General features: G+C 42.7%; 1 protein-coding gene across 6 annotated transcripts in view; it reads left to right on the top strand.

The window, feature by feature from the left end:
- The window catches only part of DMXL2 (Dmx like 2), a 132,179-nt gene extending 105,479 nt beyond the window's left edge, over positions 1–26,700 (top strand). For 3 of the 6 annotated variants that reach the window (XM_084784308.1, XM_084784305.1, XM_084784304.1), the window contains exons 29-44: positions 379–557; positions 5,611–5,741; positions 6,650–6,735; positions 7,082–7,283; positions 8,138–8,255; positions 12,335–12,397; positions 13,567–13,653; positions 13,732–13,853; positions 15,875–16,013; positions 16,822–16,882; positions 16,981–17,108; positions 19,174–19,251; positions 22,154–22,245; positions 22,859–22,911; positions 24,113–24,330; positions 25,244–26,700. In XM_084784308.1, coding sequence (XP_084640434.1) covers positions 379–557; positions 5,611–5,741; positions 6,650–6,735; positions 7,082–7,283; positions 8,138–8,255; positions 12,335–12,397; positions 13,567–13,653; positions 13,732–13,853; positions 15,875–16,013; positions 16,822–16,882; positions 16,981–17,108; positions 19,174–19,251; positions 22,154–22,245; positions 22,859–22,911; positions 24,113–24,330; positions 25,244–25,444 — 1,958 coding nt within the window. In that variant the 3' untranslated portion in view covers positions 25,445–26,700. Of the gene's footprint in view, positions 1–378; positions 558–5,610; positions 5,742–6,649; positions 6,736–7,081; positions 7,284–8,137; positions 8,256–12,334; positions 12,398–13,566; positions 13,654–13,731; positions 13,854–15,874; positions 16,014–16,821; positions 16,883–16,980; positions 17,109–19,173; positions 19,252–22,153; positions 22,246–22,858; positions 22,912–24,112; positions 24,331–25,243 lie in introns of those variants that run through there. The other 3 variants (XM_084784307.1, XM_084784306.1, XR_014779681.1) reach the window with 2 other exon arrangements.
- The last annotated feature ends 492 nt before the right edge of the window (positions 26,701–27,192 follow it).

Genomic DNA, 27,192 nt, shown 5'->3' with positions numbered 1-27,192 from the left:
CTTAGAGTCCAGAAATGTAGAAATGGGTTTCAGATTCCCCAGGAACTGGACAATGTGAGCTGCCTGATGTTGGTTCTAGGAACCAAATTTGTTGTCTCTGTGATAAGTACTCTTAACTGCTGAGCCATCTCCCCAGCACCTCTTAATGCATCTTACAGAAATGATTTTAACCCATAGTGTGGTTAGTACGTGGCTTCATGGGATGATGTCACCTGCTGCTTTGTCATGACTCTCTGCCATGGAATATTGACTGAATCACAGTAACCAGGAAAGTTCAGATGCCCTGATGTAAAAAATTAGTCTAGAACATATGGCAAGAGCAGGATCAAAAGAAAGCTTAAGAACATAAACTAATGCTGACTTTTGCGTCTTATTTAGCACCTCCTGTTGCTTCTGAAGACATAGATAAACACCGGAGGAGATTTAATATGAGAATGCTGGTGCCTGGAAGGCCTGTAAAAGATGCCACCCCACCACCAGTGCCTGCAGAAAGACCGTCTTACAAAGAAAAGTTTATTCCTCCTGAACTTAGTATGTGGGATTATTTTGTTGCAAAGGTAAGGGGTGTGCAGTGTACGGGTGTTAAATGGGTCTGTTTTATTGACTTTTGTGGATGTGTCACATCCAAATGATGGAACAGATTTTGGTTCAGTCTCCTCAGTTTAGATATTTAACTTTCAAAGTCCAGAAACTGAATTGACTGGTAAACGTTAGTAATTATCAAATGATAATAGATGAGAAAAACTAAAATCCTGTGAGACTTGAGTATAAACCGGAAGTCAGTTTATTAACATATCACCAGCCTCATCTTTGCCGTGATGGCAATACTCGTGTGTAGTCTGTAGCCGTCTCCTGTTAGCGACAGTTATCTTGATCAGCATGGGTTTAGAGGATTTGTCAGGCTGTGGTAAGGTGTCATGACCTCTGTTTCTCCAAAGCAGAGAAAATTTGTCTGAGGATCATCGCATGCTCTTGGTGGTTCCTACCCTGATGGGTCTGTCTCATGCAGTATTGGTGCATGTAGGTATGACATTCGAATCCTACACTGTTCAGGAGAGTCAGTTGCCTGCTGTTGTTGTATTCATTCTCTCTCTCTCTCTCTCTCTCTCTCTCTCTCTCTCCTTTCTTTCTTTCTTTCCTTTTCTTTCTTTCTTTCTTTCTTTCTTTCTTTCTTTCTTTTTTTTTGAGACAGGTTTCTCTGTGTAGCCTTGTTTGTCCTGGACTCACTTTGTAGAGCAGGCTGGCCTCGAACTCACAGAGATCCGCCTGCCTCTGCCTCCCGAGTGCTGGGATTAAAGAAGTTTGCTACCACACCCCGTTCTTCTTAGAGATATTGAGGCATTAAACCTACTCTCTTTTCTTTGTAGACTCTGCTGTTCTTTGAAATAGTTTTTGAGGCATTGCTTTTTAAAATATTTGGTTATTTAGTGATCTGCAAAGTATATCACAGGATGGTAGTGTCCGCATCACTTAGGAACTTGGGAGGAATGCAGACTCTGGAGCCCCACCTTTCTAATTAAAGATTTCTCCTTGCCGTTTGAAAATGACAATTGATGCCTATTGCATCATTAATATAAATGATGGCAATATTAAGATTTACAAATGGTAATATGCCAACTTATTTTCATTTTAGAATGTTTTTATAGCTAATATAAAATTATGAAAATTTAGAAAATGCAAAAACATTTTTTTTTAAAAAGTGGCACGTGTCTGTATTCCCAGTACTCAAAAAGTGGAGGCAGGAAAATTATAAGTTTTGGACCATCTTATGTTAAGAAGAAGAGTAAGATTATATTTATAGTATATATAATTGTATTATTACATGGAGTTTTACATTTTGCTTTTTAAAATGAAGATTATAAGGCAAGCAATTTTTATAATATTAAAAACAGAGCTAGTTGGGCATGGTAGCACATACCTTTAATACCAGCACTCAGAAGCAGAGACAGGCAGATCTCTGTGAGTTTGAGGACAGCCTGATCTGCATAGCTGGTCCTTGGCTTGTCAGGGACACATAGTGAGACTCTTTCTCAAAAACAAAGCAAAACAAATATATAGTTATCATTAAATTTTTTCTGTTATGGAAAACTTCAAATATATACAAAAGGAAAAATAAGTTCTAAATCCTTATCTACCATCTAGTTTCAAAATTGTTAACTCAGTGGATATTTATTTCATTTTACCTTTTATTTACCGTTGAGGTACCATTGAGGGGTTAGAAGCAAATGTGAACCTCATGAGCGGTTATTCATTAACAGTTACTGGCTTTGGAGACAGGATCTTGCTGTGTAGCCTTGTGTAGACTGGCTTGAACTTGTCTCAGTGTCCCTGTCCCCACCTCATAAATGCTGAGATAAAAGCATGTGTCCTTGTACTTGACAGTATTTAAGTTTTACAAGGAGTTTTGGAGCTGTCAAGACGGCTCGGAGACTAAAAGTGCTTTCTGTGTGTGCAAACTGAGAGACCTGAGTTCCCTTCCTAGAGGCCACATAGAGAGGAAGGAAGACACAACTCCACTTGTTCTCCGACCATGACACGCACGCACACACATGATAATTTTTTTAAAGCTTCTTGAAAAACAGTTGGCAGGGAGGGCAGCACGATGATTCATTGGGAAAAGGCACTTGGACTAAGCCTGATAATCTAAATTCAATCCTCAGTACCAACACACTGAAAGAGGAGAGCGTCTTTGGGTTATCCTTTGTCTTCCACCTGTGTGGCATAGCACAAGTGTGTGTGTGTGTGCGCACACACGCGCACACACACACACACACACACACACACGCATACACCCATGTGAAGTAAATAAATGAAAAATAATTTTAGTGTTTTTAAAGCTAGATTTGGTGGCACACAGCTGTAATCCTACACTGGTACTAGGGATGTGGGCATAGGAGGGTACCAGTTTGAGGCCAACGTGTGCTGTCCTCAACAAACAGCAGCAACAATTGAACAGGCTTTTAAAGGTGTGTACCACCATACTCAGCTTTTAAAACAAATTGTGTGTATAGGTGTTTTGTCTGCATGTATGCCTGTGTACCACATAAGTCTAGTGTAGTGTCCAAGAGGCCACAAAGGGGCATTAGGTCTACTAGAGATGGCATTGCAGGCAGCTGTGTGACATCCTGTGGGTACCAGGAATCAAACCCAGCTCTTCTGGAAGAGTAGCTTATATTCTTAACTACTGAGCCATCTCTCCAGACTCCAACAAAAGAGTAGGTTTTGAAAAGAACCACACTCACATTAACTTATTTTAAATGCCATCAAGTGGCCATTGTTTATACTTTTCCTTTGTATTTTAAATGTTTTTATTTAGTTGTATTTGCAAATTAGGATCCAAAAATAAGGCTCATACATCTTAATTAGCTGCTATATCATGGTCTCTTGTCTTTGGTGGGGGAGTTGGGGGAAGGGTCTTACAAAATCTATCTAGTCTTTTTGAGCTGAGTGGGTCATAAGATGTGGCAGTTGGGGTACTTTTCCAGTGACACTCTCTAAAGGATGCTAGAAGTATTCCAGTTAGGTCTTTGACTGGTGCCTAGATAAAGGTGTGATGGAGAAATAAGACAAGAGAGGAAACAGAGAAGTGAAATCGGAGCCTTTCAAACAGAGGGAATGACTCCATCCTCCCAGGAGCACACACAAGTTACTAGATGGCTTAACTTTATAAAACCTTTGTAGAAAACCAGGAAGATACAGAACTAAGGACATTTTACAGTGTCTGGACCAAAGCCCGTTGAATTTTTTGATATGCTCATAGGAGAAACTATTCTTTGGGATTTCTCAGTTTTGTTTGCTTGTTTGTGTGTTTTGTAGTAGTAGTTGTTCTCTGTGGCTGGACTGGAAGGTAGTTGACCCAAGCTTCACTCGCAGGCCTTTGGTGGCCATCAGAGTGTCAGGAGTCACAGTATGAGGCCTCAGTCAGATGGCTGCTAACGCCCTGGAGTTTGGTCACCTGTTCTGTCCTCAGAGAACCTGCTTTGGAATCCCTGCATGATCACTTCATTCTATTAAAAATGCTGGAGTTTCCCATCTGAGCCACCACATGTTACTGGGGAAATCAGAGGATCCTCTGGAGCTTCTTAATCTTAAGTGAAGAATTTAAGAACAGACTCAAAAAGAAGGTGAAGGTCAAATTTTGTTAGAGTTTAGAAGAAAAGCTTCAGGACAGACTAGTTATAACTCTTGGCAGCTGTTTTCAGGAAGGAGTTAGAAGAGAGAAAGCCATGCTGTTTGAGATAAGCATGGAGTTTCAGAAAATTGGGAATAGTGCTCCCTCAAGACCCAGCTATTCTACTGTTGGAATATACCCAGAAGATGCTCCAGCACACAACAAGGACATATGCTCAACCATGTTCATAGCAGACTTACTCCTAATAGCCAGAACCTGGAAACAACCTAAATGACCCTCAGTCAAAGAATGGATAAAGAAACTATGATACATTTCCACTATGGGATACTACTCAGCTATTAAAAACAAGGAAATCCTGATATTTGCAGGCAAATGGATGGAACTAAAAATGATCATCCTGAGTGAGTTAACCCAGACCCAGAAAGACTCACATGGTATATACTCACTTATAACTGGACACTAGCCCAAAAGGGATGTCCCATGAAAGTCTTCACTAGCCAGGAGATTGGGATAGATGTGAGGACATCCTATTGGGACTCTAGGTGAGAGAAGTATGGGAGAATGGGGAAATAGAAGGATCCAGAGGGTCCTAGAAACCTATGAGTAGAGCATCATGATGGGCAGATCTGGGCCCAGGGAGTTCTGCTCAAACTGCTATACCACCAAGGATAATACATGCAGTAAATATTGAACCACTATCAGATCTAGCCAATGGACAGAACATTCTCCACAGTTGTGTGGAGAGCAGGGACTGACTCTGACATGAACTCTGGTGCCCCATATTTGACTACTTCCCCTTGGTGGGGAGGCCTTGTGACACTCAGAGAAAGGATAAGCAGGCTACCAATATGAGACTTGATAGAAGGTCCCCTTCTGTCAGAGACCTAGGGGAGGGGAATAGGGTGAAAAAGGGAGGAAGAGAGGGCCGGGAGGATACAAGTGATGGGATAACAATTGTGTTGTAATCGAATAATTTAATTAAAAAAAAGAGAGAGAGAGACATGGAGGTCAGCCATATAGCTCCTTGTCTGCCACAGGGAGGCAGGGAGTTTCAGAGAAAGAAGAAGGAGGCCCAGAGTACCAGAGAAAGCGTTCTTGGGCTCTGGCCTGCGTGTGGAGGAAAGAGACACAGAGAAAACAGAACAGGAAAAGGTCTAACTCTCTACCTTCCCTTAGGGTGTAAGTCTTTTGTTTGTATAGGGTAGAGTGAGGGTCAGACTTCAGCGTCCTCCACAAATTCTTCTGTTGAACTGAAGACACTTTCTCTTGTAATTTTCACTTTTGTAAATCTAGAGCCTACAAAGGAAAGCTTTGCTTAGATTAATTGACGCAGTTTAATTGTATTCACTATTAAATTGAATAAAACTGTATGTTGAAATAATTTATTAATGTTTACAACTACTTTAAGACTACATATAATCTATATTTAATGTATTATGAAATTACATATTTACCGATGGCTTTGCCTTTTATTCCAGCCATTTCTTCCTTTATCTGATAGTGGTGTCATATACGATTCTGATGAAAGTGTTCATAGTGACGATGAAGAAGATGATGCCTTTTTTTCAGACATACAAATACAGGAGCACCAAGATCCTAATTCTTACAGGTAAGTAAGACCTCTATCCCCTTTCGACTTCTTTTGCAGAAAAACTTACATTTATATCAAGTTGGATGTTCTAACTCACACCTTTCATCCCAGCAGAGGTAGGCAGAGAACTCTCTGTGAATTCTAGGTCAGCTTGGTCTACAAAACGAACAGACAGACAAACAAACAAAAAACCTCCAAATTAAAAATAGAGACAGAGTTTTGTTATGTATTCCTGGCTGGCCTAGAACTTGCAATATAGACCAGGCTGGTCTCAAACTCCACCAGTGTTTGCCTCCCAAGTGCTGGTACTGTCACCATGCTGGCTTTCATATTTTTTAATAAATAAACAGTATTACTATAAATTTATCTAAAATGTGATATATTTTCAAGTTAGGAATTCTTTACCTTTCAGATAAGTTTCTAGATAGCTTCTATACGAATTATAAAACTAAGAGTTTATTGAGGAACTTAGCGCATCAATAAAGGACATGCTTTAGACTCTGTATGGCAGTATGAGGATTTTTTCCTACTAGATACTTCTCCACTATTCTAAATGTGATACATTATTAAAGTTTCCTTCCTTCCTCCCCCCTCCCCCCTTGAGACTGGTCTCTATACATAGCCCTGGCTGTCCTGGAACTCACTATGTAGACCAAGGAGGCCTTGAACTCATAGAGATCCACCTGTCTCTTGTCTCTGCCTCTCAAGCACTGGGATTAAAGGTGTGCGCCATTTAAGGCCAGATGTGCGCCTGGCCTTTAATGACTATAAAGAAACCTTTTTGTGAAGTACAAGTCAGAGGCAGCTTTTCTGGGTTGGAAATTAAGATAACCAATTGTTAGGGGGTATGACTACTCTTATCTTGTGATTATTTTTCTATATTAGTAAGTGGGCTTTTTGTTTTTGATTTTTCTCCTCCCAAACAGCTGGGCGCTTCTGCATTTGACAATGGTTAAGCTAGCACTTCACAATATCAAGAATTTCTTTCCTATCGCTGGGCTGGAATTCTCTGGTAAGTTTGGAATTTGAAAAGCAATGCCATTAAATATATAAATTCCTATCACGTAAATATTCAAAATCTATGTAGAAGGCCATTTAATAGTTTTTAAATGCTACATTAGATATTTTGCAAAGTCTTCTCTACAGCCTGCCCAGAAGACTAGAAGAGTAAGGCTGGAGCAGGACAGCTGCACGGTTCTCTCTGCTCATTTTAGTGCTCTCGGTTTTGTTGAAAGTTTTAAGCCTAAGATTGAGAATAGTCTGACAAGACTGAAGTGTTGAGATCCGTCTGTTTTTAGAAGGCTTGGCTCTCGCTGTTTGGATTTTACAGGTAGTGACCTGATTTTCTTGCCTTCTAGAGCTCCCTGTGACATCACCATTAGGAATTGCTGTCATTAAAAACTTGGAGAACTGGGAACAGATTCTGCAGGAGAAAATGGATCACTTTGAAGGTCCACCTCCTAACTATGTTAACACATACCCAACTGACCTCTCAGTGGGTGCTGGGCCAGCTCTCCTCCGAAATAAAGCCATGTTAGAGCCTGAAAATACTCCATTCAAGTAAGAAAGCCAGAATCCTGATGATGCTATAGTTGGCTTAACTTTTCTAGGAAACAGCTTGACAGAGTATGCCAGTAGCCTTAAGAATAGTCCTAACTCTAAAACAACAGAACTCTGGACAGAAAATTCTCCTACCCAAATTATCTGTAATTCAATAGATATATTATTTTTATAATTGGGGGAAATGTCCTTTGTTTTCTTCTGTGTTTCTTACTCTTGGGAGGAGATTTAATAGTAATCTACATATGCAGTCAGTATTACTAACTTGTGGATAATTTTAATAAAGGATAAATGAAAGTTTTATTGTTTTTGTTGCTCTACCTACCCACCTCAGCTCTTTTGATAAGCAACATACTTTTAAAAGTATTTAACTAGTAAATAAAAACATAAAAATGACTGTTCTTGGGTTGGTATGTGTATATCTTGATATACACAGTGTATAATGTTGAAATTATATTAAACATCCCTGGCTGCATGCTTTTGTTTTGAAGGAACCAGCCATGTTTAGATCTAGTGTTCACAAGCTTGAAGGACCAAACTGATCACCTTAAGAAGTTAGAAATACTGTCTGTTACTTTATATTCATCAATGTGCATTTACTATCTGGAAAGTCTAACATGTAATTTAAAGAGTCACCTGATAGTTCTCTTCCCCAGCTTATTTAATGTCATTGGAATATTGATTACTAGGTCAAGCAGTTATTTTCAGGAAAACTAAAATTAAGAGTGAAATAAATACTGAGGTTTGTTGAGCTTACGGCTGTGTTCCTTGAATGAATTTGGAGGAGGTAAAGCAAGCACCTGCAGATGCTGTATTGACTGGGAGCTGATTGGTTGTCAACATCCATTTGATAGATCCCGGGACTCGTCTGCACTTCCAGTCAAACGACTCTGGCATTTCCTTGTCAAACAAGAAGTTCTTCAAGAGACGTTCATTAGATACATTTTCACTAAGAAGAGAAAGCAGAGTGAGGTATTTTGAGATTATTTTTTTTCTCTTGTAATTTTTCTTTAGTCTCTTTTTTCTTAACATATCGATTTTCAGTACTTGACCTATTTTGAAATCTTAGTTTTGGATGGGACTTCTCTGTTACTGTTTACACAGCCTGATTAGTAGCCAAAGCTTACTGCCTGTGGTGAGCTTTTATAAAACCTCATGTTTCTATTTAATAGCGATGAAATGGTGTAAGTTCCATGATAAATCCAAGTGACATTGGTAATTCTGTTAAATAATTGCCGTTGGACTGTCCCAATAATAACTTTGCAGTAAATGGTTTCAGGAGCCTAAAATATAAATGACTGCATCTGTGGCGTAATCCTCTAAATATATAATTTAAAACACAACATAGCTTTTAAAGCACTTTATTTATTTTTAATTTATAAAAGTACAGGGTTTTTGTTTGTTAATTGAAGAGGGCTTCTGGTCCCCTAGAACCTGGAGTTAAGGTGGTTCAAAACCTCCTGACATGGGTGCTGAGAAGTGAATTTGGATCTCCTCCAGCAGCACTGTGTACTTTTAGCTGCTGAGCCATCCCTCCAACGGGTGCTGAAACAACACATCTAAGAAAACTTTGTGAGAGCATAAACTACAGAAATACCAAAAGCAAGATAAATGATAGATATACTCTAAAACCTTAAGGCACAGGTTTAGTCTTGTGTGGTGATTCAGTAGCCAGGATTAGTAATGTATGCGTGAGTCAAGAAGAATCAGGAATTTAGGTGCTGGCAAAGGGTCTCTTAGAAGGCATTTGATTCAGCATTTCAGTGAGGCAGTGCACAGACTGCAGAACATGCAGAACAGTGTCAGACACAATTAAAGGCTTGGCAGGCACAGTCTGAAAAGAGAAAAATGAATTGTATTTCACTTAGAAAGGTGAAAATGGAGAGGGACAGTGTATATGGGGCAACTTCCCAAGGTCAAGTGCAGAACTGCCAAGCCTTTCCCCATGCCTAGGGCAGCAGCACTCCAGCCCTCACTCAGTGGGTTCTGTGTACATGGATGGTAGCTATGGCTCGTCCTTAAGAAGAGTGTGTTTTACCTGTGTCTTTGAGATAGAAAGAAGGAGCTGTAGTTAGTCCTTGAGTCCTGATAAGACCAAAGACTCCATGGCATTGAAATTCCTTGTACAGAGCCGGGGGTGGTGGTGCACAACTTTAATCCCAGCACTTGGGAGGCAGATGCAGGTGGATCATTATGAGTTCAAGACCAGCCTGGTCTACACAGCGAGTCCTGGACAGCCAAGGCTACACGGAGAAACCCTGTCTCGAAAAAAGAAAAAAAGAAAAAGAGAGATAACTGGTAGCGTATTTGTTAGGGAACTCACAGAGGTACACTGTTTGCCTCTGGCTGTTAACATTTCAGCGGTGACTAGTGCTGACTCTGTACTCCACAGGGTGGGACTCTAAGAAGTGACTGTAAAATGAAAGATGCTTGCTCAATTATGAGTTATTCACAAAGGCCAAATCTTTGAAGGACTGTATTTTCTGAATGTTTAGTGTTTTAAATGTTACAAACTTAACAGTTTGTAAAAACAGTGTTTTAATTCTTGGTAAGGTTTGTAGTGTACGGATCCAGTGGACTTGTAGAACCTAGAGCATTGTGGGAAGCAGTTATGCCAGGTTTCGTGCGTCTGTATAATGTGCACCCCTCCCTCCCTCTGCCATTAGTCTCCCTTCCGTTATGCCCTGCAGGCTGTGTGGTCCTGGAGTCAGCAGGCCAAGCTGTGCGGTCCAGCAAGGGTCCCTGTGAGCACTGCAGTGGGCAGAGATAGAGCAGGCACTTCCTATCTTACTGTATGAGCATTACAGGTTTCGGGGAAGGAAGTACAAAACTTGGAGTTGGGATAAGCGGATTTTCACCAGTTTTCCTTTTGACTTTTGTATATCGGTGGAGTGACTCTCTGACTCTCTTGTCTAGTGTTACGTGGTCTCTGCATCTGTACCTGCGGGGTAGTCACCAGTTACATGTGACTGAGCATTGAAATGTGGCCCATATGACTGAACTTCCAGTTTTGTTTAATTTTGAGTAGCTGCATGGTTAGTGGGTACTATATCAAAAAGTACAGATCAGTTGAAAATTTGTTTTCTTTAAGAAAATAATTTTGGCTGGGCATGGTGCCGCATGCCTTTAATCCCAGCACTCCAGAGGCAAAGGCAAGTGAATCTCTGAGGCCAGCCTGGTCTACAAAGTCAGTGCAGGACAGCTAGGGCTGCACAGAGAAACCCTGTCTCAAAAAACAAAAAACAAAAAAAACAAAAAAAAAAAAAGAAAAAAAGGAAAAAGAAAAAGAAAGAAAGAAAAGTAAAGTAAAGAATTTTGGAAAATATTTACACTTTAAGATAAAAACTGATCACTAGGCTCAGAGATGAAATCTCCCAACAGGTGTGCTTTATCTTTTTGGGTTTAAGGTAGGATTTTTGTGATCATCTGATAAGTTGATTAGTAAAATCCTTAAAACACACACACACACACACACACACACACACACACACACACACACGTTAAAAAACAAACAAAACAAAACAAAAACCAAAAACCCAAACCTTAGAGATGTCAACAGTTACAAGTACTTGCTGCTCTCTCAGAGCACCTGAGTTCCATTCCTCGCTCCTGTGTCTGGCAACTCACAAGCACTTCCACCTCCAGCTCCAAGGCATCTGACACCCTCTTTAGTCTCCCTGGTCACCCCACACATGTGGCATATGCACACTGAAAAACGCATCCATACATGCACACACATATACACATATAAATAAAATGTTTAAAGAACTAAGAGCAAAAGACAACTGGCATGTTGGTTAATTCATTTGAAATTCTTGATATATTATAAAAAATAACTACTCATCAAATAAGTTAAAGAAAAATAGTCCACAAATCAAGCTTTTGTCAAATTGGTAAATGTGTCAAAGCAGCTAGCCGATTCTTCTGTTCTCTTCTGTTCTGTTCTCAGAGCAGAACAGCCTGTGTGTTTTCCTGGCTGCTTCACTGTCAGTTGCTGCAGCTCCCTGCGGTCCTTAAAGGAGGCTCAGAATTGGAATGGACTGTAGGCTGCAGGTGTCACGTCAAGAACACTGGGGACAGCTTCCGGTTCTGGTCATGCCCTCCGGGGTTAATGCAGTAGCGGAGTGGTATTTCTAGCTGTACCTCCCTAGGACCTGTCAGCCCGGGGGAAGCAGCTAGACTTCTGCCCCGTCCTCTCCAGCATTTATTTACAAGGAGAGTAATCTGATTCTATGATTACTCCGACTTGTTGATGGGGAAGAAGAATGAGGCAGTGACGGGTGCAGAGCTTCGTGGCCCACCACTGACATTCTAGAGTTTGGAAGGTAAAAGCCTAAGGATTCATATTTCAGCCCCAGGCTGTGGAGACCAGGAATCAATAAAACAAAAGGTAGAGAGAGCGCTTTTCTAGCATGAGAGAAGCTATGGGCCCAATGCTCAGAACCTTAAAGAAATGAAACTAAACAGAGGTGGGTGGGAGCTGATGACGTGACAGGGGAAACGGCTCAGGCAGTGAATCGTTTGCTGCTCGAGTGTGAGGAGGTGGTGAGGTCCCCAGCGCCCTTGTAGACATCCAGGAGAGAACTGGGGGGCAGGGACAGGTGGATCTGAGAAGCTCGCTGGCTGCTGTTTGATGAGACCAGACTCAGTGAGAGACCAGAAGGTGAGAGCCACTGAGGAAGAGACTCAGTGTTGAACTCTGGCCTCTACGTGACCACCACCCCCCCCAGCACACACATCTATCAGCATGTACATGTGTACATCACACAATTAAAAGAAGTAGGCTTTACTTCAGAGGTTATAGTTTTAAGAACCGTAAGTTACATAAATAGTATACAAATAGTAAACTTTTATTTTGAAATAGTTATAATATTCATGTGTATATGATAGAATAACTTTAGTTATGCTATTTTTGCCTTATCTAATAGTTTGTTTTATCCAATTTAATGTTTTAAAGTCATGATAACCATTCTAGCTTGAACTTTTTCATTCTCTTTATTATTTCGTTTTGTGCATGTGTTTTGTGTTTGTGGCGGTGTGATGGTATGTAGTCTGTAGAAGAGCATGTGGAGCAGGTCAGACACAACGCCGTAGCAGAGGATTGCCACGTCAAGGTAGTCTCCCACGCGCTCCTCTCCAGCTCTCTCTCCAGAGACCTCGGAGCCAACCCCTCCTCCCTGACGCTAACCACCACTGCCCGGCTGATATGAGAGCTTACTCACTCTGCCTTAAGTGCTGGATAGGAGGGAGACGCCGCCCTGTGTCTGGCTCTGCTCTGCTCAGCTAGGGGTTCTTTCTTCTCTCTACTGCTGTCACGTTTCCCAGGTGGTTTTAAAGCAGACTGGCCTTTCTTGTTCACTCTCCTTCTGTTGTTCTGACTTAGCTCTGACTCCTCAGATGTCTCCCCTGTTCTAACCCTTTATTCTTTTTTTTTCCTGATAGTTTTTTTTAAATTCACTTTACATTCTAGTTGTAGCCCCATCCCTCCTCTCCTCCCAGTTCCACCCTCCCTCCTACCCTCCCTCCTACCCTCCCTCCTACCCTCCCTCCTACCCTCCCTCCTACCCTCCCTCCTACCCTCCCTCTCCTCCATCTTTCTCCCCTATTCCTCAAGAAAGGGGATCCGGACCCTTCCCATCCATCCTAGCTCATGAAGTCGCCTCAGGACTAAGTGGGCCCTCTTCCTCTGTGGCCTGCCATGGCAGTCCCACCAGGGGGAAGTGATCAAAACACTGGCAGCAGAGCGCATGTCAGAGACAGCCCTGCTCCCCTTAGTAGAGGACCCACGTGAAGCCTGAGCTGCCCGTCTGCGACAACTGTGTAAGGGCCGAGGTCCATGCGTTGTCCACCAACCGTTCTCCATTCTTTCTCCCTGATCTTGCCATGTTCTAGCCCTTACTTTATAAAGTGTTTTGTGTCATGTCTCTCTTTGACTTTCTATGACTTTGTCCTTCACTTTGGGCCTCTTCACACCCTCTTTTATTGCAGAATATTTGTGCATTTTTGGAAGAGCTAAAATAAACTTATAAATGTGAAAAAACGTGGCCATCTTTTGTAATTATTACTCTGAAGCCACATTGGGACTCTTCATAATTGGGGTGTTTGACTATGGAGCTTCAGAGCAGGAGAACAGATTTCCAAAACTAATTCCCTACACACTTAATGCTCTCTCCACTCTTCCTGCGGCTGCTACATTCTCTTCTTGCCCAGCTGTCATCCTGTGGGGTGTTCATGTCTGTGGAGACTCAGGCAGCAGCAGCTAACCCTCAGTAATATTTTGTAGGTTGAAGCTGATCTGGGCTATCCAGGAGGGAAGGCAAAGGTCATCCATAAGGAATCAGACATGATCATGGCGTTTTCTATTAATAAGGTAAACATTGTAGTTAATATAAAGTGTTCTGCTTTTTAGTGAAATTGCCTAAATCATTGTTCTGCCTTTGTTTCACAGGCAAACTGTAATGAAATAGTTTTGGCTTCAACACATGATGTTCAAGAACTTGATGTCACTTCTCTTTTGGCCTGTCAATCATATATATGGATTGGAGAAGAATATGATAGAGAATCCAAAAGGTGTGTCCCGTGCCATTGTCAGCTGGGCGTGGCAGCACACGCCTTTAATCCCAGCACTCGGGAGGCAGAGGCAGGTGGATCGCTGTGAGTTCGAGCCCAGCTTGGTCTACACAGTGAGTCCAGGACAGCCAAGGCTACACAGAGAAACCCTGTCTCAAAAAACCAAACCAAACAACAACAATCAATATGTATGTATGTATGTGTGTATGTATGTATGTATGTATGCATGTGTGTATGTATGTATGTGTGTATGTATGCATGTGTGTATGTATGTGTGTGTATGTATGTATGTGTGCATGTGTGTATGTATGTGTGTGTGTGTGTGTGTGTATGTATGTATGTATGTATGTATGTATGTATGTATGTATGTATGTGGGATTCGGGCTTGGTGGCACTCTCAGGAGGTAGAGGCAGGTGGATCTCTGTGAGTTTGAGACCAGCCTAGTCTACAAAGGGAAACAACAACAAGAAACCGGACGGTTCCTGCTCAAGAGCTAAATAAAAAGACCCTGTGTAAATTCTAAAAACAAAAACAAAAAACCCAACAGAAAAATATATATGTATGTATGTATATGTATACATACACACACACACATAAAATTTGGGGTTAGGGTTGCAGCTCAGTTGCATCCGAGGGAAGGGCAGTTGGGCATGGTGGCTCATCTCTGTAATTCTTGTACTTGGGAGAGGCAGATGTAAGAGGATCTCAGGTTCAAGTTCAAGGCCAGTCTGGACTACATAGCAGCGCCTTGTCTGAAGACAAGCAAGGGAAGGGCCTAGAGAGAGCTCCGTTGGGGAAGTCCTTGCTGCATAAGCATGAGGACCTGAGCCTGGGTCCCCTGCACCCACCTAAAGCCTGGGTGCTGGGCCACTGTGTCTGGAACCAGCTCTGCAGGGCCTTGCTAGCCATCCAGCCTAGCAGAAACAGGGAGCTACAGGTTAGGGAGAGACCCTGCCTCAAAAGAGTAAGGTGGAAAGCAATTGATGAAGTCCCCTGACTTCAGCCTTCAGCTTCCATGAGTTCATGTAGCTGAAAAGACATATATCACACAATACACAAAAATAAAAACCAAATAAATAAAGTGTAAAATAAAATAATTTGATATATAGGCTACTTGTATGTAAGATCACTTAATATTTATATTTAATCAAAATGGAATCTGTACAGAGTATGTTTTAAAACATTTTTATTATCATGCATTAATTATACATAAAGGGTTTCATGATGATATTCTAATACATATACATAATATGTTTTGATTACTCCTGATACCCTTTCCTTTTCTCAGCTAGTTCCCCGTCTCCTTCATGTCTTTTGTGTGTGTGTGTGTGTGTGTGTGTGTGTGTGTGTGTGTGTGTGTGTGAGATCCAATGAATTTGATTACAGTTGTTTATAGGAGCATTGGCACCTTGCTGTTGCTGTGCCACTGAAGAAAAGGCCTCATCCTTTCCCATCAATGATTGGCTGCTTATATATCCTCAAAGAGGATTAAAATACTTTAAAGCAGCTGGAGAGATGGCTCAGAGGTTAAGAGTACCATCTATTCTTCCAAAGGTCCCAAGTTCAATTCCCAGCAACCACATGGTGGCTCACAACCACCTGTAATGAGATCTGGTATCTTCTTGTGATCAGCAGGCACATGTGTGGGCAGAATACTGTATAAATAATAAATAAATCTTTTAAAAATACTTTAAAGCAAACATTTGTTCTAATTTTGTAGTATTCAAGCTGCTCACACAGATAATACATTAAGCTAAGTCTATATTTTATTTAATGGAAAAATACTAAAATTGGCTAGATTTAGATTTGTGTCTTAAGTTTTTAGTCAATGGATATTTATTCTATTTTTTAAATAATATTTTAGCTGCCAAATAATACATTTTTAAAAAAGTAAACCTCAGAAATCCTCAGAAAAAGAAAAATTAAAAAGTCTCTTTTATGGCTGTGTAAAATCTCTGTAGTTGGATTTGTGTTAAGAGAGAATAGAACTTTGAAAGTAACATGCAACTGTTGTCCACAGTTCAGATGATATTGATTACCGTGGTTCCACCACGACCCTGTACCAGCCTGGTGCAGCCTCCCATTCCACCACCCAGGTGCACCCGCCTCCATCTCTGCCATGGCTAGGCAGTGGGCAGACCAGCACGGGAGCTACTGTGGTATGTCTTGTTCTAGGCGTGTGTGGTTTCTGGGTACGGGCTCCTTACAACACGCATTGATGTTACTGACATAGAAATTATCCCGAAGGCGAGAATGACTTCTGCCTTGAGTCCCCTCTGCTTGCTTTCCACCTGTCTGCCACAGGTGGGAATGGATGTCTCTGTCTTCCAGTGTTATTTCATAGATGACCAAACTGAGACACAGCATGGTAAAGCAAAGTCAAAGAAGACTTACGTCTATTTAGTGTTTGAGGATTGCCTCAGACTACTGACTGCTAATTCCTCTTGGTCACTAGAGTTGATGAGTCCTATTCTTTGCTATTCTGCCCTGAAGAACTGGAATACTTGCAGGGTACCTGGTGCAGGAGGCTGAGGCATGAAAATTGCTAAAAGAGCTGGGTGTGGTGGCGCACGCCTTTAATCCCAGCAGAGGCAGAGGTGGGCGATCACTGTGAGTTTGAGGCCAGCCTGGTCTACAAATCAAGTCCAGGACAGCCAAGGCTACACAGAGAGACCCTGTCTCAAAAAAAAAAAAAAAAGCAACCTGACTGTTCTCAGGAATGGGCCAAGTGGGAAAGAGTCCCTTTTGTCACTAGATGAGGATGTTTGTGACATCTTCGCAGGTCAGGGTTGTACCAGTAAGTGATTGCTTCTGTTTGCAAAATTGTGTGTTCAGCATTCCCGAGTGCTCAGCAGAGCTTACCTCGTTAAAGCTCCTGAGGATCAATGCATGAGCGATGCTCTGATGCTTCTCCTTCCTCACCCCTTCTGAATGCACAAAGTAAATTCCTTTTCCCTCCTTTTAAAGCTCATGAAAAGGAACCTACATAATGTTAAGAGAATGACATCACACCCTGTCCATCAATACTGTAAGCATTTTATTTGTCATCTAAGGGTCTTAAGTGTCTTTTTGAAGAATGGGAGTTATTGAAACTTCAGTTTCTTACTTCCCACCTTCTCTGTGTAGATCTTACAGGTGCCCAGGATGGCAGTGTGCGGATGTTTGAGTGGACGCGGCCTCAGCAACTTGTCTGTTTCCGTCAAGCTGGCAATGCGAGAGTCACTAGATTGTATTTTAACTCGCAAGGCAACAAGGTTCGTTCCTGGGAGTTGGTGCTGAATGCATCTAAAAATAACCGTGGATCCTGAGGATGAAATACTTCCTAAAACTGTATCAGAAAAATTAGTGACCCTGGGTTTAAGCTGGGCAGGCTATTTGTTGGACTCTGTGTGGCCTCCTTTCTTACAGTATAAACACAACTCTGCAAACTACTTCATCTCGAAGTGCTGGTGCTGCCTGCAGGCTTGCTGGAGTCTCACTGACACCCAGTTTCTCTTTCCTTCTGTTGTGAAGGCTTAGGGGAAGGTAGGGGGTGTGGAAGCACACTCAAAAGGTGACAAGGAAGGCAGTGGGTGTGGAGGCACACTCAGAAGGTGACAGGGAAGGCAGTGGGTGTGGAGGCACACTCAGAAGGTGACAGGGAAGGCAGTGGGTGTGGAGGCACACTCAGAAGGTGACAGGGAAGGCAGTGGGTGTGGAGGCACACTCAGAAGGTGACGTGAAGGCAGTGGGTGTGGAAGCACACTCAGAAGGTGACAGGGAAGGCAGTGGGTGTGGAGGCACACTCAGAAGGTGACAGGGAAGGCAGTGGGTGTGGAGGCACACTCAGAAGGTGACAGGGAAGGCAGTGGGTGTGGAGGCACACTCAGAAGGTGACAGGGAAGGCAGTGGGTGTGGAGGCACACTCAGAAGGTGACAGGGAAGGCAGTGGGTGTGGAGGCACACTCAGAAGGTGACAGGGAAGGCAGTGGGTGTGGAGGCACACTCAGAAGGTGACGTGAAGGCAGTGGGTGTGGAGGCACACTCAGAAGGTGACAGGGAAGGCAGTGGGTGTGGAGGCACACTCAGAAGGTGACAGGGAAGGCAGTGGGTGTGGAGGCACACTCAGAAGGTGACGTGAAGGCAGTGGGTGTGGAAGCACACTCAGAAGGTGACAGGGAAGGCAGTGGGTGTGGAGGCACACTCAGAAGGTGACAGGGAAGGCAGTGGGTGTGGAGGCACACTCAGAAGGTGACAGGGAAGGCAGTGGGTGTGGAGGCACACTCAGAAGGTGACAGGGAAGGCAGTGGGTGTGGAGGCACACTCAGAAGGTGACGTGAAGGCAGTGGGTGTGGAGGCACACTCAGAAGGTGACAGGGAAGGCAGTGGGTGTGGAGGCACACTCAGAAGGTGACAGGGAAGGCAGTGGGTGTGGAGGCACACTCAGAAGGTGACAGGGAAGGCAGTGGGTGTGGAGGCACACTCAGAAGGTGACATGAAGGCAGTGGGTGTGGAAGCACACTCAGAAGGTGACAGGGAAGGCAGTGGGTGTGGAGGCACACTCAGAAGGTGACAGGGAAGGCAGTGGGTGTGGAAGCACACTCAGAAGGTGACGTGAAGGCAGTGGGTGTGGAAGCACACTCAGAAGGTGACAGGGAAGGCAGTGGGTGTGGAGGCACACTCAGAAGGTGACAGGGAAGGCAGTGGGTGTGGAAGCACACTCAGAAGGTGACAGAGAAGGCAGTGGGTGTGGAGGCACACTCAGAAGGTGACGTGAAGGCAGTGGGTGTGGAAGCACACTCAGAAGGTGACAGAGAAGGCAGTGGGTGTGGAAGCACACTCAGAAGGTGACGTGAAGGCAGTGGGTGTGGAAGCACACTCAGAAGGTGACGTGAAGGCAGTGGGTGTGGAAGCACACTCAGAAGGTGACGTGAAGGCAGTGGGTGTGGAAGCACACTCAGAAGGTGACGTGAAGGCAGTGGGTGTGGAAGCACACTCAGAAGGTGACGTGAAGGCAGTGGGTGTGGAGGCACACTCAGAAGGTGACGTGAAGGCAGTGGGTGTGGAAGCACACTCAGAAGATGACAGGGAAGGCAGTGGGCGTGGAGGCACACTCAGAAGGTGACAGGGAAGGCAGTGGGCGTGGAGGCACACTCAGAAGGTGACAGGGAAGGCAGTGGGTGTGGAAGCACACTCAGAAGGTGACGTGAAGGCAGGTACTTGGACTTTGTGGGCAGCTCAGTGGAGGCAGCTGTGGGTTTGTGGAGCGGGCCTTCTGTCTGTAGGTGATTTTCCCTCTGGCAGGGGCCTGTGAATCTGATGTTCGTGCCGTTCTTACAGTGTGGTGTTGCAGACGGCGAGGGTTTTCTGAGTATCTGGCAAGTTAACCAAACTGCATCGAACCCTAAGCCTTACATGGTAAGTCACTCACATTCCCAGAGTGCATGCAGAGAACATAGTGTTGATGAAGGCTCTGCTTTTACCAGTGGATCTTAGCAGTGCTTCTGTGGGAAAATGGCAGTTCTCCCTGCGTGAGGCATCCATCTCTAGCCTCAGACAGACAGAAATTACCAAACAAACAACAACTTTTGCTTTTTACTTAAAGGATTCCCATGGATCCTTCCCTGTGTGTAGTCCAACTCAGGATACCTTTTTAATGGTACTTTTGTCCATTTTGGAAACAATTCCTTTTTTAAAAATAATGTTTTTATTTATAACAACTAGAATTTTATTAAGTACATGATTAAAATTCAAACAGATTCTGAGCACTAATTTCCTTCAGAATTTTTTCTTCTTACCAGATTGTAATCTACCCATAAAAGTTACTCCATACACTTAACCATCTCATGTAACTGTATGATGGGACCATTGTGTCTTCATGTGGCAGACGTGTGACTTCAGGAGAGATGGATGGAGATAGTGTCCTGCGTTGGCCTTACATTTTTTTTATCTTTTTATTTTATTTACATTTTTGTTAGTTATATTCACTTTCTTCTTATATATGGTTTGCCTGAATGTGCACATGTGCACATCCAGAGGCCAGAAGAGGGCATCAGATCTCTTGGAACTGAAGTTAGAGGTGTGGATGCTGAGAAAAGCAATGCATGTTTTTAGCCTCTGAGCTATCTCACTCGTCCTGGGTGGGACATTTGGCATTCTGTAAATAAATGGAAGCTCAAAAAGCTTTGAACCTTCTGGGTCCAGATAGATTTACCCAAATGTTTTAAAATTCTCCTTTCTAGAGTATATAGATTTTTTAAAACTTAAAAAAAAAAAAGATTGATTTATTTTATGTATTTGAGTGCATTATCTACACGTACACCTGCATACCGGAAGAGGACATTGGAGAATATAGTTGGTTGTGAACTATCTTGTAGTTGCTGGGAATTGAACTCAGAACCTCTGAAAGAGCAGACAGCGCTCTTAACCACTGAGCCATCTCTCCAGCTCAAACATTTTTTTATTAAAATTCTTTTTCATACAATATATTTTTATCATGGTTTCCCCTCTCCCAACTCCTCCGGTACATGTAAGAGATGTGGATAGTCCTTTTGGATTAGTGCACTGCAGGCTGCCATGGTGTCTTTGAGGACATGTGAATATGAATACTCTTGAATGGGTGTCTGCCTTCAGTCTGGTCAGCTCATGCAGAGTAACGTCCTATGTATTTTAAATACCCTGTTGTTCTTTTTCCTTTTGGGTCCTTAATTTGAAATTTCTGTTTACATCACCTGAACTAACAAACGAATACTTAATTTCCCACACTGCTGGGCCATCCTTAGGAGCCTTTGAGGGCAGCTTTAGGCTTGTGGATTCTATATAGGACCACATTCAAAAGTGCCTTTGTGGTTGGCAAAGCTCGGGTGAGCACGGCGAGCACAAAGGTGAATGTTTGTGTTTAGACTACAGTGTTCATCTTTTCTCCCTCAACCCAAGGTTATATGAGCAAGTTAGAGTTTTTCTCTTTGGGTTATTGTTGTTCATTGTGATTTATACTATTACTTAAAGTTTATCAAGTTATTCGAATGTCTTTAGTAAGTTCATATATTTAGTTTGAGGTAGGGTCTTGCTGCCGACCTTCCACTCTTGGTTTCAGATGAGCTTCCTGCCTCAGCCTTCCAAGTAGCTGATACTTTAGATGCCCACATTATGTCTGCTAGTTCATGTACGGCAGTGTCCTGTTCTTTTCTTAGAATCCAAGTAATAATTTGGGGGTTTGGGGTTTTTATTTTTGTTTTTTTCAAGAAAGAGTTTCTCTGGACCTTGCTCTATTGACCAGCCTACCTCAAACTCACAGAGATCTTTCTGACTCTTGTCTCCTAAGTATTAAGATTAAAGGTGTACAGTGTTGAGCCGGGCACCGTGGAGCGTGCCTGTAATCCCAGCACTCAAGGAGGCAGAGGCAAGCACATCTCTCTGAGTTCCAGGACAGCCTGGTCTACAAAGCCAGGGCGACACAGAGAAACCTTGTCTTGAAAGACCAAAAAGCCTGATTAAAAAATATAAAGCCCCATTTAAAAAAAATTATATATATATATAATATATATATATATATATATATATATATATATAACCTTTAATTCAATGGATCTATCAACTGTTTCTAATTTTTAAATTATTGGATATAATCAAAGTAAATTTGTGTGTGTGTCTGTGTATCTTGCTATCACTTTTTACTCTAGACTTTAATCTTTACTCTGACTTTAATCTTTATGGTAAACTATTTTAAAATATATTTTATTAATTTATTCATATTACATCTCAATTGTTATCCCATCCCTTTTATCCTCCCATCCCTCCTTCCCTCCCTCCCTCCCTCCCTCCCATTTTCCTCTTACTCCCCTCCCCTATGACTGTGACTGAGGGGGGCCTCCTCACCCTGTATATGCTCATAGGGTAAACTATTTTAATTAAGAGCTTAGAGTTGGCCAGGCGGCGGTGGTGCACGCCTTTAATCCCAGCACTTGGGAGGCAGAAGCAGGCAGATCTCTGTGAGTTCGAGGCCAGCCTGGTCTACAAAGAGAGTTCCAGGACAGCCAGGGCTATTACACAGAAAAACTCTGTCTTGAAAAACCAAAACAAAAAACGTGCTGTTGTTAGGTGTGGTGATACTGCATTTGGGAAATTGAGGATCATGAGTTTGAAGCAGCCTGAGATACAGATCAAGATCCAGTATCAGAAACAACAAAAGTGGAAAATAAAATTTTATAATACATATTCTTACTCAAGAGTCTTGTACATTATTTGAGAAACACTATTTGTATCATTTCAGTTGCTACTGAATTTTTAGATAACATTGGTTTTATTTTGTTTTCTATAGAGTTGGCAGTGCCACAGTAAGGCCACAAGTGACTTTGCGTTTATCACTTCCTCAAGTCTAGTTGCAACATCTGGACAGTCCAATGATAATAGGTAGGTGGATGGAAATAAATAAAAGAATAAGAAAATTTAAGCATCATGCTCATTCCAAGAAAGTAAAGATGTTTTTTTTATTTAGTAGGGTTTTTTTTAATCCAATGAAATTTTTAAATTGTTTTATAATTCTTAACCATGGCTTTCCTTACCAGAGAGAAAAAAAAACATTTTCTTCAGTGTAGTCTGTAGAAGCATGTATCATTTTTATGCTGAAGTGTTCAGTCTCTTAAAGGGCTATTGTAACAAGCTTGGCATGCCGTGGTGCCATTCTCTGTGCCCCCCTCGCACTGTTTGCGTGGCTGCATGCTGTGTGTAGGACACGTTCCCTGCAGTGAGTACTTCCCAGGGATCTGGAGGTACCCTTCTCCTGAGGAAGTGTTTCCCAGCTTCTCCAGAAGGGCGGTAGAGGAGAGCTGGGCTTGGGGTGCAGGGGCGGGACCTTATGAAGCCCCCGACACTGGGTTTTAAGAGGATAAACTCTAAGAAGAGTTAGACCACCCCCACACTAGTTGGAAATCTCAAGTAAGTAAAAATACTTTCTTGACAAACTTTGTCAGTATTGATGATTTAGAATAATTGTTTGTGGTGTGCTTCATTGTTTCTTTACAAGGAATGTATGCCTCTGGGACACATTAATATCACCTGGAAACAGCCTCATCCACGGTGAGTTACAGTGTGATTCTGACACAGGATGCAGCATGCTCTCCAGGTTTGCTTTACTTTGTGAACCTGGTGTTTGCTCAGAGGTTGGTGTGGAGGACTGTGTACGGGAAAGGGGGTTGGTCTTGTCCAGCCCTGGGTGGCTGTCCTTTGAGTCTATGGCCGAGAAGTACTTTATGGAGGAAGCGTGGGGTGAAGGAAGCTGCCCTCCTTGTGACTTCCAAGATGAGGGCCTGTTCTCCTAAGAGCTCTGCTACCACCTAGTGGTGCCTTGGCCAGAACCGGTGTGACTGAAAACAGCTGGGTGCAGGAGGCTGGGCTTTCTTGCTTAGCCAGGGGATCCTAGGCTGAGGGCAGCATCAGGTGGGAAGTGCTGCTGGGGTAGTGAAGAGTGCATGAATGCACCACGGAGAAGCCTGGGCTCCTCTGCGCTTCTGCTCATACAAGCTCTTAAAAACCCTTGAAATTAACTTGTGTGCAGTACGTATTAGTGAGGGTCGGTGTGCTATTTTTATATATGATGCGCTCCATATTTTGTATGAGACACATAACTTAGGACTTGGGTTTAAACACCCTTTTTCTGTTCATGTTTCATGGTGATATAATGGGTAGAAATTATTTTTTAGCATGATTTAGCACTTGACAGGGTTTCAGAAATTCTGTGACATAAAAGCTGGATGTTCTTTAGTCTCTCTGTTTGTCCTTTTGCTGCTGTAACAGAGCGCCTGACAGAAGCAGCTAAAAGGAGGAGTGTTTGTTGTGGTTAAGGCCTTTAGAGACTTCATGCTCTCTGGGCTGGGATGAGGTAGAGCATGAGCAGACCACCTCCCCTCAAGGTGTCAGGAAGCAGAGCTGCAGGGACGGCCGCGGCATGGTGCGGTCCAGAGGGGTGCTTCCTGTGCTCCGCTCCACGGCCCGGTCCACCTTCCGCAGTCTCCCAGCAGTGCCATCAAATCACGAATCTTTCAGTGTAAAATTGAAAGTGGAAGCCAGAACCCTCAGGTTGCCCTTAGTGATTAGGTTAAGTAGCTTGGGACAAATCCTTAACACACAGCCTGTTAGGAGATGCTTTCTAAAGAAATCCTAACACTTGGAATGAAAAAAGTGAACTATTGAGGCCTGTGGTTTTAGATGTGAATTTAAAGATTGGCGCACATGCTAGAAGGTGTTTGGGGAAAGTCTCCCGGTGGTCTTTTTCTTTCAGGCTTCACGTGCCATGACCATGGTGCCACAGTACTTCAGTATGCCCCCAAACAACAGCTCCTGATCTCTGGTGGCAGAAAAGGATACATCTGCATCTTTGACATCAGACAGAGACAGCTAATGCACACCTTCCAGGCACATGACTCGGCTATTAAGGCTTTATCTCTGGATCCCTGTGAGGAATACTTCACTACGGGCTCAGCAGAAGGCAACATAAAAGTAAGTCAGCACAGAGATGAAAATGGCCTCGGGTTAGCCCTTCCTGCTGTCAGGACTGCCAGGAAAGAGAAAACACAGCCATTGCACGCAGGGTTATTACAGTGGAGCCTTGTGAGGTCTGGAGGTCCTTGACATGCCACCCCACCCCCACCCCACCCTTCACTGGATCTCTGGTTACTGTTCCTGTTAACCTGGAGGGGCTGGGGTGCACCTCAGTCATAGTCACACTTAACATGTACAGGGTCCTGGGCCCTGGGTTTTGTGATGATGACCCTATCATCACAGAATATTAATAAAAAGGGACTTTGTTTTGAGTAAAGTGTTTGAGGTTTTGTTTTGTTTTGTGACGATGAAGATTTGAGCTTGAACCCTCTTGATGCTAAGGCAAGCATTTACTAACAAGATATGCCGCTAGTCCGAAGTATGTGAGGTTAATTAACATGTGATACATTTGGCAAAATTAGTCTGGTACCTCGGAATCGTCTTCCTTTTTCCTACCTCTGTCCTCAGTACTCTTAGCTGAAGGGCCGTTTTCAGGTGGGTGAGGTAGTACCATATTTCTTTTATTTTGTATTAGAACCCAGCTATACATGGAAACACATTTTATTGAATTAAAATTTAGTTTAATTAGTAGAGGGATATTTGGAAATATGTGTATGTGTGTGTGCAGAATCTAAAACTATAACAGAACGTGAAAAAAGAAATTTGGAAGAAGCAGCAGCAGTCTAAAGAGAGGATATGAATTATGTGAGTGATGATGCCACTTCCTGTAAGGTAGAGTGTTAGAACAGCAGCAGTCAGCAGGAAGTCGGACTTTGATGTAATTAGCTGGGCCAAGGAACAGAAGCGAGGGCCATACTTTCACTTTGGGTCTCTCACTTTAATGACTGACCATATTTATTTTTTAAACTAGGTGTGGAGATTGACAGGTCACGGTCTGATTCATTCATTTAAGAATGAGCATGCTAAGCAGTCCATATTCCGGAACATCGGCGCTGGAGTCATGCAGATTGATATCAGCCAGGACAGTCGCCTCTTCTCCTGTGGTGCAGACGGCACACTGAAAACCAGGGTTCTGCCCAGTGCATTTAACATCCCTAATAGGATTCTGTAGTTTCAAAGACTGGGGGGTTATTTTTATATACCTTTCAGTTAAAAGATGCAATGCAGGAATTAGGCAGAGTTCTGCTTCCCAAGACACTGTTAACTCCTGGAAAACAGCACAGAGATCTCTGTGGGACCTGAATCTGATGCAGGCTGGGTTGAGTGTTGCCTACCCAGGTTGGTAGAGTGCATGAACCTTGTCAATATACTGACATATTAAAACAAAACAAAAAAACTACCTTGTATTGTATGCAGGGAAGCTATTCTTTACATCATGTAATGAACCCGATTCAGAAGCCTTGAGGTTAGCTAGCAGTCAGTTAAAATAACGAGCAGGGCCTCTCTACCAAACTGAGGAAGAAAACACTGCTGACTCGGGTTTCCTTCCTGCTCTCGTCATGGATGGAGCATGCCTGCTGTCCCTTGGTGGACTGAGGGATAGTGAGGGGCAGATGCTGGAGACCCCCGGACACTTCCTAACCGTGGGGCGGTGCCCACTCCTTCCCATTCCTCCTGCTGAGTGTTCTTCCTGTTAGTGTTTATACTGAGCTAGTACTGTAACTTGCAAATGAGTGCAAATTTAAATGCAATGTTTTCCTCACGATTTGCACATTGACATTTTTTGAACTGCTAGTTTTTCTATTAAAATATTTGCCTTTATGTCAGGAATGTAATATGTTAGACATGGCGTATTTGTAGCTAAGCAAAACATACCTTCTTAGTCTAGTTGAGTACTTTTTATTTTCATGTATTTAAGGTTAATGAGGCACATTTATGGCTATGTTGAAACTTCACCAATAGAACATTTCATATCAATTAAATGAATGTTAGGCTTTTTGTGGCCAGTTGATGAGATTGGTGATATTATTTATTGCCACAGCCTATTGTATAAACTATGCAGAGTTAAATATTATTTGCTTGTAAAAATATTAGCCAGTATCATATTTTGATGTCTTTCCTTCATTATGACCAAAAATATGTTGCAATATTGAAACCAGTGTCTGTGTGTGTTTAAGTGTCTACCAGCAAACTGTCTCATTGTGTAATGAGAGTGTTTAATGCCCATGTGGTGAATAGTGAAGCATAAAGGTATAAAAGCGCCTCCCTCTGAAGGCATTGTGGTACTCATACTGTGAAATACACATGTAGAAGAAAATGTTTGTTAGAGTTTTATTTTAGTTTGGCCTATTTAAGTAGACTGGTCTGGCATTATTTGACACTGTTTTTAAGAGTTAATTTTAATAAAATGATTAACTATTAGAGAAATTTTAAGCCTGTAAGCTGTTTATTCATTCACACACACCTATGGAACATTACGTATACAGGAAGCAATTCTAGTGAGACTGAGACGGAGAGTTGAGCGGGTGCTTGCTTCACTGAGCCTTGTCCGGACAGACGTAGTTTACTGAAGGAAGTGTAGTTGGTGGGGATGCGGGTGAAGGAGCTGTGAGGGAATTGTGCTTCTGTATAGTTCGGAGGAAGAGAATGCTGGACACACAGGAACATTGACTGGACAGAAATACTGGAATAAGCACTGACCTACCACCATGAACCACACTTTAGGATACTGCAGCCTCTGTGTGCTGCATTGCCTTGTGTTCAACAAGAATCTGAAAGGCAATAGATAATGTCTTCAAAATTGAGTGTCAGAGGTTTGATTTGAACTGGTACTTTCTAATAACCCGCCATTGGTCACACTTTTTAAAATTATCAGAATAGACATAAAAGCTGTTTAGTGTTTGTAAAAATTTTTTTTCC

The sequence above is a fragment of the Acomys minous genome (genome assembly GCF_964271855.1).
Source record: "Acomys minous genome assembly, chromosome: 5".
Taxonomy (NCBI): domain Eukaryota; kingdom Metazoa; phylum Chordata; class Mammalia; order Rodentia; family Muridae; genus Acomys; species Acomys minous.
Note: the sequence above shows the minus strand (reverse complement) of the source record. Positions and strands in the feature narration are given on the sequence as shown.